This window comes from Fragaria vesca, unplaced genomic scaffold (assembly GCF_000184155.1).
Source record: "Fragaria vesca subsp. vesca unplaced genomic scaffold, FraVesHawaii_1.0 scf0513160_u, whole genome shotgun sequence".
Taxonomy (NCBI): Eukaryota; Viridiplantae; Streptophyta; class Magnoliopsida; order Rosales; family Rosaceae; genus Fragaria; species Fragaria vesca.
In genome coordinates this window covers 1,017,083-1,035,507 of record NW_004443448.1, presented here as the reverse complement: position 1 = coordinate 1,035,507, position 18,425 = coordinate 1,017,083, and the positions used below count along the sequence as shown (strand labels likewise).

The 18,425-nt window shown below is 37.7% G+C and overlaps 3 protein-coding genes across 3 annotated transcripts; 2 read left to right on the top strand and 1 right to left on the bottom strand.

Annotated features, from left to right (window-relative positions):
- The first annotated feature begins 1,850 nt into the window (after positions 1-1,850).
- On the top strand, positions 1,851-5,287 carry LOC101305431 (F-box/kelch-repeat protein At1g67480-like). Its single transcript, XM_004310017.1, has 5 exons — positions 1,851-1,883; positions 2,637-2,693; positions 2,822-2,995; positions 3,121-3,663; positions 4,342-5,287. The coding sequence occupies exons 4-5, from the start codon at positions 3,179-3,181 to the stop codon at positions 4,967-4,969; spliced, it is 1,113 nt and encodes a 370-aa protein (XP_004310065.1). The 5' UTR covers positions 1,851-1,883; positions 2,637-2,693; positions 2,822-2,995; positions 3,121-3,178; the 3' UTR covers positions 4,970-5,287.
- A 1,163-nt stretch (positions 5,288-6,450) lies between these two features.
- Positions 6,451-9,791, top strand: LOC101305135. The gene is made up of 9 exons (XM_004310016.1): positions 6,451-6,965; positions 7,056-7,109; positions 7,278-7,337; positions 7,446-7,556; positions 8,440-8,505; positions 8,588-8,674; positions 9,012-9,113; positions 9,193-9,342; positions 9,464-9,791. The coding sequence occupies exons 1-9, from the start codon at positions 6,525-6,527 to the stop codon at positions 9,584-9,586; spliced, it is 1,194 nt and encodes a 397-aa protein (XP_004310064.1). The 5' UTR covers positions 6,451-6,524; the 3' UTR covers positions 9,587-9,791.
- Positions 9,767-17,449, bottom strand: LOC101304833 (mannosyl-oligosaccharide glucosidase GCS1-like). Its single transcript, XM_004310015.1, has 22 exons — positions 17,144-17,449; positions 16,979-17,052; positions 16,550-16,801; positions 16,051-16,225; positions 15,555-15,641; positions 15,385-15,453; positions 15,141-15,237; positions 14,694-14,776; positions 14,037-14,144; positions 13,433-13,554; positions 12,967-13,074; positions 12,804-12,877; positions 12,440-12,565; positions 12,138-12,205; positions 11,801-11,947; positions 11,672-11,722; positions 11,434-11,490; positions 10,958-11,107; positions 10,760-10,851; positions 10,524-10,633; positions 10,320-10,383; positions 9,767-10,232 (listed from the first exon to the last, which is right to left on the bottom strand). The coding sequence occupies exons 1-22, from the start codon at positions 17,426-17,428 to the stop codon at positions 10,094-10,096; spliced, it is 2,538 nt and encodes an 845-aa protein (XP_004310063.1). The 5' UTR covers positions 17,429-17,449; the 3' UTR covers positions 9,767-10,093.
- Between the last annotated feature and the right edge of the window lie 976 nt (positions 17,450-18,425).

The window sequence follows — 18,425 nt, the reverse complement described above, 5'->3', positions numbered from 1 at the left end:
AAGTTTAGTAGAAACCTTTTGTTTTGTTTCGAAACATTTTGCTTTTACTAATTTTTCAACCGTTAAATCTACATTTTCAATAAACTACTAGTTAAAGTATTTCGAATAAATATGTCCTTAAAAATTTGAGACAATCTTGATGGTCCTCACTTGTATCATGGGGATGTTGTGTTCGCTTTCCATCTTTGATTCTTTGTGTTTTGCTAAACTCTCGAGTACATTCAAAGTTGATTTACCAAACCTTTGATTCATTGGCTAATGCTTGATTCTATGAATCAATTTTAATCTAAACAATGCTTCATGTTTTCAACAAAACTTAAAATAAAAAAGTAAAATCATTCCCCAAAATGATATAAAAATTCAGTTAGTTATTCATAAAAGAAATTAATATTTCAAAGTGTGTATGTGACGCTAGAGCCAAAAGGGTGTTGCCCAGAGGGAAAGGCCAAGCCAAGTAGCTAACCTCCCCCGCCAAATCCATCCGTCCGTCCGTCCGTCCCCTTTACCTCCCCTTCAACCGTGGGCCCCACCACCATCCGACGACCCATGCGCCGTCGTCTTCAACCTCCCATCCCAACTAATCCCACGACCACAACTGACGGCGATCTCATCCCAACCCCACAACAGAAAATGCCCAAATCTGGACTCATATTACAACAATGCCACCATTGAGAAAACGCAGCAAATCTGACTCCAACGAGTCAAATCATTTTTAGCTTATGAGATTCGGACATCCCGGAATGCTGGGATTATGTGGTTTGAACCAAACAGGTGGCAAGAGGATTTGGAAATGGTGGGATATTGTGGCTTGCAATCGATGTTCCGAATTGACTGCTTTGATAAAGAAACCGCATCACCACTCTTTGTGGCGCTTGATCAGATCCTCAAACACTGGAAAATCACTTTGTCCATTTCAAAGCTTGTTGTTCAATTCAAGCATCTTTTACAATTTTTTCTTTTCGATAATGATGTTTTGGTTTTAGTTATATTTCAATTTTAGCTACACTAACGTATGATAAAAACATCTTGTATATAACAAATAATTGTAAACTAGAATCGAGAAACAAGAACTCAACAAATATTTCGATATGTCCAGTACCATTTGATCTAGTGACATTAATATCTCCTTTGTTAGTGGGAGGTAGTGAGTTCGACTCATAACAGACTCGTTGTAGCATTTCAGTTTTTTGTTTGATAAAAAAAAAAACAATATTTCGATATTAACCTTTTTGTCGTGAATGTGACATACGTATTTTGAAACATAACCATTTATGTAACATACACCAGGTAATCAGAGAATGACCGTTAATATATATTCATTTCCAAATCACTGTTTGGTAACTAGTAAATCATCTAATAATTTGTCTCGGTATAACATCTACAAATGTCATAAATTATACCCTTCATTCTAATCCGAATCAAACTAAAATGCATTTATGTTCTTTTGGTATCCATCACATTTTGAATGAGGCGAAAAACCGTCACATTAACTAGCCTCACAACTCACGCCATGCGTTTACCAAGCCAAGTTACCAACTCACCAACCTCACCCCTACACACAAAATCCACTTCGGACAGAAAATATAAAACCATAAAAACCAAGGGGATAATTAAAAAAAGAATTAAACAAAAAAAATAAGAAAAAAGGCTCATTATCCCCTTGGTTTCGGGAACATAAAAACCAAGCAACACGGTCGTCTCTTGCTAATTCTTTTCCCGTTTGGTTTGGCGCAAATCTCACTCTGACGTGTTCTTCCTCTCTCTATCTCTCTCAATCTGATCCCTTCTCCCTTCTCTTTCGGCTTCTTCATCCACCTATAAAACTTCCCACCTTCTCTTCCACTCAGATCATACACACCGCTGTGTTTAATCTCCTTTTACAGGTCTCTATTCTCTCTCATTTCATCTCAGATTGTGTGTTGCTTTTATGCATTTGCTTCTTGTGTTGAGTCGTGCTAATGTTACTTATACTGAGTTAGCTAGCTCGTGTGAGATAAAATGAACTGTGAGTTTTACTGGTTCAGAGGTTTGGTTGGTTCAGATTTGATTCGTTTTTTGGTGATGAAAATGACCGGTTTTCATAGTCGTGAGCTGGAATTCTTGCATATGAGTATGTATTTTGAGTGCATAATGGGTTTGATTCATACTAATGAGTTTGTTATTAGATCTGGCTCAGCACTATTTTTTCGATTCAGAAGATAGACCAAATTTCTGTTAGATAACTTAGCTTGGGATTTTGAACGAGGATAGCTAGGTCTTTTGCTTTGCGGATTGGCCCTTCCCGTGAAGCAGTGACTTGACTAGGAGAACCGGAAAACCGGTGGTTCATCTGTTCATGACTTGTATCAACTTTTTATATCTTATTGTCGTCTCTTTGTTTTTGTGGTGATTAACTGGTCAGTCATGACACATCCATAGAGAAGTTTAGGCTTATAATGCAGTATGCTAAAGGAACTGTTTCTTTTGTGATGGTGTCCATGAAATACGTGGGCTGATAGTCAAATGGAATGAGAGTGCATTTTGTGTGTTTATTGGTACTAGCTGCTGCTATCTTGGTGACTGTGTTACTTTTTATTTGCTGTATCTGTGCTACGATAATCTCTCAAGTGAATTTTTGTTGTTTATACTTCATTCAGGTGATTATCATGGAAGTTAGAGGAGGCTAAAACCTGCCAAGTATATGGCATTGACTGGTATGTTGATGGCCTATCTAGCTCTACAACTACTGATAAGATATGGCCAAGTATATGGCATTTTTTTTTTAATTTTTTTTAACTTCTCATGTAATTGACTTGTGCTAATTTTGCATTATAATGTGCAGACACTCAGGCTGTGTGTGGAGGAACAAGCAACTCAGAAACCAACTACTCTTGGAGCAGAAGTTTTGTTATGGAATTACAACCCAACTGTACAAAACATAGAAAGTTGCCAGCATATACTGCTCATGTGATGCGTTCTGCAACATTTTTTCTGCCTTGGTCTTGTAAAATGATAGGTGACGGATATAACGAATTCCTTTAACTGTCTGCTATTTGCCTATTTCTGAGTACACAAGTTTTTGGGTGAAACCTAACTCATCGTATATGAGAGTGATCTGCATCTCTTTTGATGTGCTCATAGATTCTCAATCTAGAAAATGCCAAATTTTGTGAGTTGAAAGAGATTCAAAGAACCAAATATGTGTTTAACCACTTTGCTCAAGAAAGATACACCAATTCACTCAAAGAGCTTTCGTAATTTGAGAACCGAAGCCACAGATGATTTCGACAGCCCCATTCTACCTGGACTGCCAGATGACATATCGAAATATTGCCTTGCGCTTGTTCCTCGCTCAGACTTCTGTTCTATGAGTGTTGTGTCTAAGAAATGGAGGCACTTTATGCAAAGCAAGGAATTTACAACTGTGCGACAATTAGCTGGGTTGCTTCAGGAGTGGCTCTATGTGTTAACCATGGATGCTGAAGGAAAAGAAAGCCGTTGGGAGGTTCTGGATTGCCTTGGACATCAGCACCGTATTCTTTCTCCAATGCCTGGTCCAACAAGATCCTTGTTTGGGGTGGTAGTTCTTGGTGGAAAGCTTGTCATTGTGGGTGGTTTTTCTGTGATCGATGGGATTGGTGTTGCATCACCAGAAGTCTACAACTATGATTCTTGCATCAACAGGTTTGTTTTTTGTTTGTTTCTCTGCAAGATTTGGAATTGTGTTTGATCATTTACATGTATCCTATCTCAACTAGTGAGGAACTGTTGTTCAGTATTACTTTGATAGTTTAAGTTATCGATGTTAGCAAGTTTGGAGTCTAGGCTAGTTATTCTGAATATTTTGCTCACTAGGAATTTTGTATTTTCATGCTCATCATTCATTCTTCTGGAAAATGGCCAGGCATGATAATTAAACTAGATCCTATGGGGATCATCTGGTTTAAATTTCTCAAAATCCTGTTCCTAAATCAATGAACTCATATGTATTTGTTTACTAGTTTAAGCTGTAACGAATTACATTAATCTCAAGTTTTGAGTTATAGGCATCTTGATATGATTTCTTTGCATGCAATGATCGTTTTGTTACTTTTCCATAGTTGGTATTTGTATGAAACAGTAGGGTTTATTTTTTTATTTTCTTTTTATATCTCTGGTGAAGGCGGAAACACGTAGTTTATTCATTTGGTCCTCTTGAACTGTTGCTGTTCATATATGTTAATTAGGGTACCCCAGAGTCCAAGTGCATGACTATAAATTGAACATTGCATGTTAACGTGGTTCTCTGAACAAGGTTAACGTTATAACAATCGGTCTGTTTGTATAGTTACTTTTGTGTGACATTATGGTTTGCCATTGTAGGTGGAGCAAATTAGCTGAGATGAATGTGGCTCGATATGACTTTGCATGTGCAGAACTATGTGGCCTGGTTTACGCAGTTGGAGGGTATAGTGCAGATGGCAACATCCTATCTAGTGCTGAGGTGTATAATCCTGAAACTGATACTTGGACACTGATAGAGAGTATTCGCCGCCCAAGATATGGTTGTTTTGCGTGTGGATTTGAGGGCAAGCTGTATATTATGGGCGGAAGGTCAAGCTTCACCATTGGCAATTCAAAGTTTGTTGATGTCTACGATCCTAAGACCCACACTTGGTGTCAGATGAAGAATGGCTGTGTTATGGTCACTACACATGCTGTGCTGGAAAAGAAGCTCTTCTGTATGGAGTGGAAGAACCAGAGGAAACTTTCAATTTTCAATCCCGAGGACAATTCCTGGAAGATGGTGCAAATTCCACTGACAGGAAGCAATAGTATTGAATTTCGATTTGGGATACTGGGTGAGAAACTTCTACTGTTCTCACTACAACAGGAACTTGGTTACTGTACTTTGATGTATGATCCAAATGCAGCTCCAGGATCAGAGTGGCAGACTTCAGTGGTAAAGCTGTCTGGTCCGTGCTTGTGCTCTGTTAGAATCAATGCTTGAAGGGTGTGCCTGAAAGTTAGAGACCCTAAATAAGAGTAGAAAACATTTGGCGAACTTCTTAAATCTAGGACTCGAGTGATTTTGGTTTTTGTGTTGCCTAGATTTGGTTTCTGATAATAACCGTCTGTTCTGAACGTTTTGCATTGCCTGAATTTCATGTTGGTTTTATCATGTACTTTTGGTTTGAAGCTTCTCTCTGTATCAGTTAACATATTCTGAAATTTCTCTGAATTATTAACCTGCACACCTTTTGGTTTCTTAATTGCAACTTTGTTTCAGTTAAATGGAGAAATGGATTGAGAAAGGTCCTTCATGTTTTGATTGTAATCTATAGATATGTTACCAAGTTGCAAGAAAGTTTTGTTATTCTTTGTTCTTGAACGTAATAGTAATCATGACATTCTAATCCGTACTATATACAACACGACCTCAAGCAAGACTCATCGATTATCTTACGTATAATACGAGTTGAGGCTTCTAGTGTTGTTTAATTTCAAGGTGGATTGACAAAACAACCGTGCTCGAAACTTATAAATTTCAGAAATTTTTTGTTAAATTTCAAAGCATGACAATTATAAATTCTAACTTTTTCAGTTGTCGACATCATATTGTCTGATCATGTATTGTTTAGTGTAGTCACAAAAGTCTTCCCATATGAGCGATGAGCTGAGTCTAGTTGTAGTAAATATTTATATTTATATATATACTGACCATTTTGTCCTTGTTATTTTTAGGAAACCATAATATTGTCATTAACACTAGATATATAATCAGTATAACAGCTGAGTATAATTTGTATGTATAACATTCTATGAAGTACATATCATAAACATTTCCATCAATCAATTAACCCATTGACCAGCTTCATAATGTTGTTTTTGGATAAAGTAATTTTAATGTCCATAGAAATTTCAAAATCATAGGAATTACAATTTCATGAATTTAAATCCTATTAATTGAGAATTTAATTGTTTGGATTTCATGATGTAGAGTTTTAAAATGACAAGAATTTGTATTCAGACTAACCTTAGTTAAGGGAGTTGACAAATAACGCTTATTTTGTGAGGAATTTAAGTCGGGAATTTAAGCTCTCAAATTCCACGATTATTTTCCCGTGAAAATTACTAATTCCACAGAATAAATATCCAAACGAGAGAAACCGTCATAAGAATTTGAGAATTTCTTTTTTTGGATTAAATTCTTAAGAATTCACCCGTATCTAAACACACCGTGAATGTATATACCACGCCAAAGCGCCGGCGCCGGTGGCGGTATAATTCTAATTTATGAAAAGTTGAAAGGTTAAAAGTTAAAAACCCTCAAAGGAATTGAGCTCGGTATCATAACCCGCGAAGAATCTGCCCTCAAAATCAAGAGGTCCAAACACACTTCAGCTGCACAACTACTCTTCACACTCTCTCCTCTAACAGTCCTCCAATGCCGCTCTCCTCCTGAGAGAATTAGGGTTAGGGTTTCTACTCTACCTCCACCTCAATTTCCCACACTCTCAACCCTAACCTCCCCACCACCACCACCGCCACCACAATCTGCCACAATGTTCGGAGCTCAATCGTCGTCTTCTCCCTTCGGAGCCCAGACGTCCTCTTCTCCCTTCGGAGCCTTCGGCACTCCATCTTCAAACTTCGGTACTCCGGCTTCAACCTCCGCCTTCGGGACTCCGTCGTCGGCGCCGTCCTTCTTCACTCCTAGTTCCACCCCGGCCTTCGGAACTCCCACCACGTCGTCGTTTTCCACCGGCGGCGCCTTCGGGTTTAACAGCGCATTCTCGACCCAGACTCAGCAGCAGCAGCAAACGTCGCCGTTTCAGCAACAAGCTCCCTCCGCCGGTGGATTTGGGACGCAGAATCTGTTCGGTACACCGCAGCAACAGCCGCAGCAGACGCCGTCGTTTCAGAGTCCCTTTCCTTCTCAATTGACCACTCAGATGGCTCCCGTGGCTCCTCTCCCTTACTCTCTCGCCGATCGTGACATTCAGGTGAGGCTTTCCTCTCGTAAATTCCGAATCGCTAACCCTAGCTCTGTCGATTTGGTTTAATTTGAGCTTGTTTGATTTCTTATGCATTAGGCTATTGTTGACGCTTATAAGGATGAGCCTGGAAACCCCAAATATGGCTTTAAGGTTCGTTTTTCTACTTTCTGTTCTTTTTTTTTTGTTACAATTTCGCAATGTATTACTATTTAGTTTCCCGCCCTACATTTCTGTTTGTTTATCTCAAAGCTTCTTATTGTCATGTTACTTTTGGGAATCTATATGTGGGAAATGAATTGACTGTGTTGATGTTTGCAGCATTTGCTGTTTAGCGTAACTGATCCGCAGTTTAGGGTGAAGCCTGCTGGTGTATCAGATGTGAGTTTTTTGTTTCTCCGTTTGATTTTTTATTTAGTGCTGTTATCTGGTTTTTTGTTTTGTTTTCTTTTGCTCCGACTAAGTTTGGAGAATAGTTTCAATTGCCAGATAATGTGGGCGGAGGCTATGGGGAAGCTTGAAGGTCTATCGAGTACCGACAGAGAAAGGTTGTGGCCTGAGCTTGTTCAGGGTTTTAAGGATCTTTCGCAACGCCTGAAGGTAATTGTTGTTAGTTTGAAGCATAGAGATAAGTGTAACACTTGTGTGTGAGGTTTTATTGTTGATGCCCTGTGATATAATACTAAAGAGTCAACGTTAGTTGTATTCAATTTTATGATACCTGGTATTCATTAGTATCATTATTGATGAAGATGCTATAGTGGAGGGGTTTCTGCAAGCTCTGTGCCACTGAAATTTGGGATAAATACCATAGAATTGTTAACCAAATTGTCATTGAATTACCATATCTTTTGTTGAAGCACTGCTGATATAAATATTGAGCTAAATAGTTCGAGTAGAACCAAAGTCAAGTGTCCAAGTAAATACATTTGTGAGCGCTTAAAAACTCTCTAATGATAATTGTTAAAGATGGGGGAAAAAGGAAAATGACATGTTCTGGTTTTGCATCGTGAGACTGACAGAAACACACATATACCCCTATGCATGACTTCAGTCTCTTCAGAGTTTAGGGATAGTTCCATTTTGCTGTTTGTTTAAATTGGAGAGCTCCAGTTGACAGTTTCTTAGAGTTTCTGGTTTGGTTTCTGATGTCTGTCAGTCTGTGTTTCTTGTTTCATCTTCTTTCTTTTGCTGTGGCTTTCTATTGCTAGGATGATTACTTATCGTTCTACAGATCCTTTGTTTCTATTAATGAATTTGGTTCCTGTCAAGATATGTAAACTATAGAACCATAGGTATCGATTTTAAATTTATCAATCAAAATTCACTTGGATAATGTTACTCCTTAACAGTTTTGCTTATTTGGATTATTACTGAAATATGGGGAATATCTTTGTTTAATATACTGGGAAGGTATATGTTCTGTCTGTTTCTCCTAGTCACCATTTACTGAAGTTTGTGTTGTCGACTTGATTTGATGCAGCTCCAAGATGAAGTCATACTTTCAGATGCCGAGAGATTGCAAATGACCCAAAGCAATGTCAAGATGGTACCTTTAAATAGCTTCAATTTTGGTCTACTGTTATGCATATAACTTTGATGATGGCTTTATTATATTATATCATTTGCAGCTACAAAGACATTTTCAAGCTGACACTATTCCTCGAATTGAAAGAATGAGACAGAAACAGCAAGGTCTTGAAAGGCGCCTGTTGAGGGTGAGCAACACCTTGTTTATATTATTTATTTAGATAGAATTTGGGGGCTGTAAAAATTTGTAAGATGAATTTCATAAATCATAAGTAGCTGAATGAACTAGTGATAGACAGTTGTGAAATGAGGTTCACTTATAAGGTGCTAAGTTTTCTCTCTGGTTTATAATCGCTTGGACCAAAGTTAACTTGTGACAGTACTTGACCAACATCTGGTTTCCATCAGGCATCTGGATGAGCGATGTTTGACTGTTTGGGTTGTTTGGATTATTCTTGTGTGGAATTTATCCATTGTTTAATTCGGCAAGTGTCTTGATTGCTTGTTTCCTTCATATCCCAAAAGGTAATGAGAATACTGGAGGCACTAGAAGGCAAGGGTTTCCGATTGCCTTTAATGAAAGGGGAAGCTGACTTGGCTGAGAAGTTAGCTGCAATAACTAGACAGGTACGTTTCTGACCCTTTGACTTTTTTTCCTATTCATTCTACATTGGTTGAAGCCACTAACAAGTAAATGGAACTCCAGTTGAAAGGATCTGGAGCAGAGCTGTCTAGCAGGGTACAAAACCTGCGAACTATATCCCGTGTCCAAGCAAATTCTTTTGGTGCTGGTGGTTTTGTTTCTCTTCCAGGATCAACCAGAATACATGAACAGAGTCTTGCTGATATGCAAGAGGTGAGAGTCAACTTTATTGTGAACATCAATTTGACTTCATTCTTGAGTTGAAAAATGCCTTCTTAATATTGTCATGATGCACTTAGATTGATTAAACGAACGGTCATTTTTTTTTGGGCAGGTCTTACAACAGCAGACTGAGGCTATCGCGAGACTTGGCAATGTTTTGAAGCGTGATATTAGGGATATGGAGATTATAATGGCAGAGGAGGATCCAGACACTACAGATATCATGTGCCATTAAGGAAAAACAATAAGAGTTGAGCTAGGATTTTAATTGTAATATTTGGTTATTATTATTATTATTATTACTTTCTGAGTTTGAGTGCTTGGTGCCAGGTTATAGCCCCCTCTATGTTTCTCAGACTTCCAAAGGAAATTGTGGACATCATTTTATATGATCATAGGGAATTAGAACTAACTTCTGCAATGAAAATTTGATTTCATCAGTGTTCTTGCCTTTTCTAGATACATTGTCAGATAAATTGCAGTACAAATTCATTCGCTTGGCCTTGTGTACAATGTTGTCTCGCATTGGCCTCGATCAAGTTCTTGCATCCAGCTTACATATAATGCACGCAGCATTTAAGTGATCTGATTACTCCAAATATGCACCTTGTGACATCTTACAAGTTACTATCTGCTTTGAACGCATTCAACACGGCTATAACTTTCGGGGAAACCAAAATTTGGAGTCGGTTTTCATGTTCCTCCCACTATCAATTGATCTTTCCTATATTGTCTGCTCTAGCTATGGGTAAGCTTCTGCCATGATTAACAGGACGAGAGATGTCCAACCAGTAAATACACGTGCACCTTTACCTTTGCCATTTCTCTGGTCATACTGTTCCCAGAAGAACCCAGTTTTGTGGTAATTCCGAACCACATTTCTACAGCACATAAAATTAGTTTAGACTAGCATAATAGAGAAGTACAAGCAAATAAATAGCACCAAATAAGTAGAAAATGTCAGATACCTAATCAAATTGCCTCTCAGGTCTCCATAGATGGTTTTTGCCTTGTCTTTATATGGCCCATCCTCTAAAACAGTTGAAACAATAAAACAATAATTAAATTAAGGGTTGAAGTTTGTTTCGACAATTCCTTTTCTTTTCTTTAAGATCATGAGAATTCCTTGTTATTTATAGTTTTCACATTGCTAGATGAGTTAGGGTACATACCTCTGGAGTAATGATTGAGTGATGAAAGAATCATGTAATTCATGTTCATCCATATTGGACCCCTCCAATAAGGAGCATCATGCTCTGTGTTGTGTTTCATATAGATCGAGCTATTGCACAGAAGATCAAATATTTAGTGCTTAGAATTAGCATGGTCCTCAAAAGTCACAGAAGATTATCTCCATCAAGAAAAAATCTACACAATAGATTTAGATGTATACAGTATATATGATCACCTTGTTTTAGCAAGAGAACGCAATCCAAAATCCGTCCACAAGATACTGCGGTTTGATATAAGATCCAGCTGTTTTTCCAGAATCCACGAATCCTGTGCAGTTTAAACATGTTGATTTATAATCAAACGGGAGAGAGACGTATCAAATTGGTAAACATAACATGAACAAATCTTTGCATTCAGACAACAAATAACTTACAGCTGGAATAATCCTTCCCATGAAGGGGAATAGACTAACATAACCAATATGAGGAACCAGTCTCAGCTTGGGGGTCTCCAGTACTTCCCTTAAAAGCTCTCGAGTTGGATAATTGTTTCCCACAATCGTTTCTTTCCACCTTAGACGAACCTAGAATTGGAATAAATGCCCAAAATTAAGAGGGACACATAATAAATACAACAAAGCAACAAGAGCTGTCCACCAAGAAAGATTTTCTTGTTACGGAGATTGGATGCAGGAGCAAAGCATCTATACTATGGCATAATATTGGTAAAATCCTATTATAATATGACAGCAGATGCTATGATGTTATAAGAGAGCCCTGGTGTCAACCAATCATCATTCACTTTTGGACAGTATTAAGACCACCTTTTGCCACAAATCAAGTTATCAAGAATAATAAAGAAGCCAGAGAAACCTCAGAAAGGATTTTATATGACAAGCATGCGGCATACCTTTTCTGTATGATTTCCGAAATCAAAATATGCTCCATACGCATTGTCATAGTGCATCTGTTCAAGCATTGAGAAGATAAGAGATTTGCATACCATATACCACCACACTCAAATTAAACTTGGTAAAAAGTCCTGTTCAATGCCCCACCACAGTAGAGCATAATACAACGGTGAGAAAGTTTCCAGTAAAAAGATGTTAATAACCATACCAACTTTAGAATCATGGTGATAAACTAACCTGGTTCAGAATTTCAAAATCAGAGAGAAACTTAACCGTAGTATCATATTCCTGCATTAGTTTTTTAAAGGTCAAATGATTGGTAAACTTCAGTAGTGTTTCAGGACATATTTCTTTTTTGCTTGTTACCTTTCCAAAATTATTTTCCTCAAAAAGCTCTGAAATGGAATGCATGCAATCAGCTGCAAGAAGCATCCAGCATCTAAGATCTATGTGACGTTCATCCTCACTTGGGTGAGAAGCACGAGGATAATCATCAAACCCAGAAGACAGCGTCTGGAGATACCATAATATCATGTCAGTTTGCTACTGGTGTATCTAGACATAGAAATTATCCTAATCTGATCCAAATTAGAGCGAGATGTAGACAAGATAATTACATTAATCCAAAGATAAAAAGAAAACTAATTTTGTTTGATTTCAATTTTCAAGCCTTTAATACAATAATATATCTGTGAAACTGGACCTGTGGATTTAGTTGCCGCGTTGTTGTGTGGTCTCTCCCATGCCAGTAGTAGGTGCCTATTTCTTTTCCTGTTTTCACAGAATTATCCTCCATATCAGTCAAAAGTTTCAAGTGTACACAGATTTACAAAACTGCACATTTCAGATGACGTTCGACTCCATCTCCCAGAGTCATAACTTATCAAAGACATGCCCATGAGTGGACATGTCTTTCAGTGAAATAACAGATCATAAACACTCATAGCCCCTCCTCCAGCATAGAAAATCATTGGTAGAGTCTAAAGGAAAAAAAAAATTGCATACCTGACTGTGTAGTGTTGAACCACTGAAACCATGCTTCTAGGCGAACATAGGCCTGTTTTAGGAATGAAGAGATGTCGTTGCTTTCAGCAGCGGTAAACTTATTTTTCTTTAATCCATGAAGAAGTTCTGGTGAAACAAAGTTTCAATCACATTAATAATCACTTATACATCAAGACAATAATTTCAAGTAGTAGCATACCACCAGTAAAGAAACTACGAAGTCAATCATATAACAATGTATCGCAGCATATCATCTTCATGAACAATCTAAACATGGAATTTTAGGGGTATGGTTGAGAATCACACAAAAGTACTGAACTGCAATGTACAGAGAGATTGACAAAAGGAATTTATATATCATTACCTCGTAACACTAAAAATAGAGTTGGCGGATTTCCATTTGATGGAAGTTGAGCAACAAACTCCTTGGGGACTTTACTGCAGGTACACAAAAAACAGTTTCAAATTACTTGCACTCACAAAATCTAAGAACGGACCTTATCTAGATATCTGAACAAGCATATCACCTGAGAGCTTCAGCTCCTAAAATTTGCTCACGTGGAATCCATCCATCAATATTCATTAGATCTAACCAGTGCCCTACGATGTCCAAGGAAATGCGTGTATCCCACCGCCTGCTCAACATAGAAAGACATCTATGAAAGACTTGGCATTGGCCAAAAGTAAAATTATAGTACAGTATATAACTTGGCAGATGCTTTGGGTCATCTAATCTAGTCTTATTGTCGAACCAAAAAAATGAGACAGATAGTACACATGTAAATTGGTGGATCCACTTGATCATCTAAATTTTTTTATTTCCAACCAAAAAAAAATCCCAGTATGGCAGTAATATGCAAGCAATAAAAGCACATATTTAATATTTTAACTTGCCCGGTAAGAAAAGTAGCCCGAGTGAAAGAGTTTTTGTTTTAGTAGCTCAAGAGTTGCTTGCTGAGTAACATGTACGTAGATAGTCTTTAAACAACTAACCGAATCAAGAGCTGATGAAAACCTTCATCCCACAAAAATCCTCTTGGAAAGAAGGGTCGACTTGGAACTGCTGTGTAAAGCTCAGCAGGCCAATATAAAATAGAATTATCCTGACTTGCCAGCTGCAACAGAAAATACCCAACTGAATGGTGCATTGGTGTACACAGTGATAAAGGTCAATATTAAGTACTGAATGGTGCGTTGGTGTACACAGTGATAAAGGTCAATATTAAGTACAAAAGTGTATTTATAGCTTTAATGGTGCAGCCAGAAAGCTCACAAGATTGGTCATAGTCAATTTAGCATTATATAAGAACCAGCCAGAAAATACTTATCATGATTCAATCTCATCTTTCCAATATCTAATTGATCTTCAGAACTACCTTGTTTGTGGATCTGGTATTAACTCAGCAGGAATCTACCAAAATTATGTAACTGGTAGTATGATAGGTTATGAGAATTTATTTTTCATACACTAAGAAAGAAGAGAATAAAGTGAAAATATGAGTGATTTATCTATGTAAGACTTTTTTGGCACTAGTAATGGAACAGAACAAGGTATTGAAGGGAGACCAGAAATCCAACTAACTGGTCTATAACTTACATTCAAATCCTTGGGGAGAGCAATTTTTGACTGGCCAAAGAAATAGCCGATGCCACCCAACAAGTTTCCAATAGCAGCCTTACCGGCAATAATAGATTCAGAATCAACCTGCAAGCATAAAAACATGAGTTCAGAAGTCTGTTGCATAATAACATTTAAGCACATAATGTGAAACTTCAAGAAAAATTGATGAACTTTTATGATGCGTAATTCACCTAACTTTTGGCATACTATTATAAAGCTGTTTGCAATATGGATCATCAACCACCATGCCAATTTGTCAAATTGAATTTTACATATAAGCTTCTCAAAACGAAATACCAATCCCAAAATGAATGGAAGAGTCCCAAAGCCAGAGAATGTGATAAGGCACCAATGGAAATCACTTTTTTTCCGTACCAAGTAGGAACAGAGCTTAGATATGTTCCAGAACAAAACGAAGAGATTCAATTAAGTATTCTTAATGGGAATATAACAACAATGTCATTGAGCAACGCTATTTGTAATTTCACATAATTTATGGGAATATATATTCATCTTTCAGAAGAAATATTTCTTTGACTACATAAAGATTTCACTTCAAAAGGGCATTCCAGGTCAGACTGCATGCAATACTTTGTAATAAATTGCATTATTGTGCAAAGACATATACAATACCTTGTTATCTAAATTAAAGGTCTTCTCAAACTTTGAATCAAACTCTCTTTGCTTCTCTTTCAGTTGACTGGTTAGCGAAGTACCTTGATATCATAGAGTACAAAACAAAAGTTATGAACAGAAATAACTTTTGAGTTGAGTCACTTCGATGAAATCAGGAAACGGAAACACACAGGTAAAAGAAAAGCAGAAAGCAGAATCGTAATCTTGAAGAAACCCAAGGTTGAAGGCAAAATTAGCTCTGGTTTCAACCATTAGTTAACAAGTGTGAAAGACTGATTCCTGATACAGTACTAACAAACCCTTAATGGAATCTGTCTACAAAGCTGGAACTTTAAAAATGGCTTGAGTATTCCTAAGCTTATTATATTGAGTATCAGTAGAACTCCTGTGTACTTCTATCTTTATTGCTTATCAAGATTAAGAGGGAGTAAGAGGAAGAGGTACCTGTAAGGCTGCTGATACGCTTCTGTACTCTTGAACTTTCCAAACCAGTTCCAGATATTAATGTGATATCCGCCTTGAAGGGAATCTTAGCCGAGATCTGCATAAGAATGAGAAAGCAGATAGAGGGTAGATAAGAATGTATACCCAGGGGATAAATACAAAGCAGATCAGCAATTGGTCAGACAAGTATGATGTTTTCCCAAATACCATGTACAGGTGCACCCTTATTGCCATGACTACTTACCTGGAAAACCAGAATACTTGGATAATCATCAGATGAGTCAGGTAGCTGCAATCGATTAAATTTCCTTATCTGAAAACCACATACCACATCCCAAGTAGTCAGGGAAAGAATCAGAATGAACATTCAACAGCTGAAATTTGTGGCACAAAAACACATGGAATATATCTTACTTGTAGTCCAAGATTTTCCTGGACAAGATCAGATAAGTTGTGAATATGAGGTGTCTTGAAACCAGAATAATGAATTTCCAAATCATCCTGGAGATGGAACAAGGAACTGTAAGTCACAGATCATGATCAAGGCCTTTGGCAATATAAAACAACTGAAAAATGACCAACAACACTGATCGGGTGGAACTGACACTGAATTGGTCATAGATATATGGGGTCAAATTTTTTTCATTTATGCTCACTTGTAAGAGAGCAAATGGTTTTGTCCAGAAAAGTGATGCATACTCAGATTGTCCATTACTGTTAGCTAGTTTCTAAAGTGAGTGCCAGGGAGCATGGTAACCTACGGCAGCATTTTTTCAATCTAAGACAAAAAAGGTGGACAAAGCAACTTGGAGGTTCATCGTAATATAATTCCAGGTCCTACCTGGCATGATTCATTCACAATAAACAACTATTTATTTATTTAGAACATAACTAACATTAGTAACCTTACTTCTGACTTCAGATGCAGCTGCCAATTTCCAATGTCCATATGAGAACCAGATGCAAGGAGGGAATTCTCAGACGTTCCCAATGTGTCTTCACCTACAGTTAGAGCATTTCCATCTTCATCAGCCAAATAGAAAAAGAGATGTGCACTTCTTGAAAGTTCCTCATTTGCATTAGATCTGAGAGTGAAGCGGCATGATAGAAAAAAAGTCAATATACGATTGATTGGCTAAAGAAGACAGCCTGGTTTTACAAAGTTTTACGTTGAAACACAAATGGATACAAGAATGCATAGGTAATTTTATCACAAGCAGAAAATAAAGGGTGTCAACGTCCCCCAACAAAGAAAATTCAAGAGAAGATCTAAAGGTATACATGTAAGTACAGTACTCAAATCTACCATTTCAATGTAAATTCCCATCACACTTTATCCATACCCCATGCATTTGATGAAGCAAGTATTATAGAATTTAGTCATTTCCTAAGTCTCACAGGCTACTTACTTGTGGTTTTGTACATTAAGTCGAACTGCCCAATCGCCCCCATAACCACTATCTTCCCCCTTTGACTTCAAGAAACTAGTTGCCAGCTCCATTTCCTGGTCAACAATCATTTGATGTCCGTAGTTGCGCCCATCATGATCTGTCCACCCGTATTGGCTAAGGCCATCAGAATCCTGGCAGAAATGTCGCAGGGAATATCTCCCATCCTGTACACCTAGCCACATCAATCCCCCGATCAAAGACCGAGGAGTCCTGCCAAATAATTAACACACACAGTTTACCAACACATCAATAGCAATGCATAAAACACAAAACTAAGTACATTAATACATAACGAATCTGCAAAATACTTGAATCACATTACGTAAAACACTTAATATGCCTGAAAATGCACAATGCATCAAAATCCAAGACAATACAAACACAAACCTAGCTCGGATTCCGAGATAAGCATGAGGCCGGTACGTCCCCCAATACAAGCTCTCCTTGTGCTCGCCTTGAAACTGCAACCACCGGTAGAAACTCAGTCCCTAAATTACAAGCAGTAAATAGTAAATAGTAAAAACAAAACCACTGCGAGTCGAAATTCGATACCTGAGGGAGGTCCATGAGCTTGGGAGCAGGGAGCGGCGTGACGACTCTAGGTATCTGAGCTTGAGGAATATGATTGATGAGGTTATAGATCAGAAACAAAACGAAGAAGAAGGCGACGACGCTGAGCCCTAGCGCGATTTTGAGATCGACGTTGAAGATTCTGATCGAGCTGTCGTTTCGGGGGCGGCGATTGGGGATACGACGGCGGAGTGAAACGTCGTCGTCAAGGTGCTTGAAGGGTTTGACTCGGCTCCGGAAATTGCTTCGTTTTCCAGGTCCTGACATTTTGACTGAGACTGTGTGACACACTGTGTGACTGAGTAGAACAAGCGGAGGGGTTTTGATTCGCTCTTGTTTGAAACGACGACGCTATTGGATGTGAGACGGGGCGGGTCAGTTTGCCCCGGCCCAATATTGCAATTTGGACTTTCAGTACTTTTTGAATATTTCGCTCCAATTGGCGCTACCCGGGCACATTTATCCATGCCACACTGCCACGTGTCTTTGTTATAACATTTTCATTTTTTCCCCTTGTTCAAAGAGTATTGTTAGAGACACCAAAATATTTTACAAAATTTGAATCCCAAATGATGTGGCATAAGCCACCTCAACGCTTTTATTTATCAATAATACTGACATGGATTTTGGCTAATTTAAGAAAACAGTTTCTTCTTCTAAAAAAAAAAACAGTTTCTTGAATTAAAATATTAGAAAAACAAATCAAAGAGAGGAACAAGAAGAACCCTAATTCATCATTCAACGCCTTTGTGTCCCATAAATCACCATCCAAGCCTTCACTTTTTTATCCAGATCTACCAATGGGTTGTTGTCAGACTGATTGAGATCTATGTAGATTGTATGCTCTAAAGTTCTTATATTTATGTCTTTGTTTCTCATGAAAAACGTCTTCTTTCTACAAAAAAAAAAAAAAAAAAAAAANAAAAAACTCTTCACCTGATGATAGTATCAGTTCCCACGCATCCTAACTTTTTACGACCGGCTACCCAATATAATTGGAATTACCACTGTAATTATATGAAGCTTGTGGGATTTGTACTAAGCAAATTGTTAGATTGTTTGTCCATATATAATATCTGACGTACGTTCATGAATAAGGTTAATAACCTGATATGAAGAAGCCATCTCCAATTGGACTTGGAACAAACCTCTAATTAAATCATTTAACAATATATAAGAGAGCATAATTGCTATAATTCTTTCACACATAAACTTGGTTGAGTGTTGAGTATAGCACTCACGAATTAGCAGAAGAAAATATTTT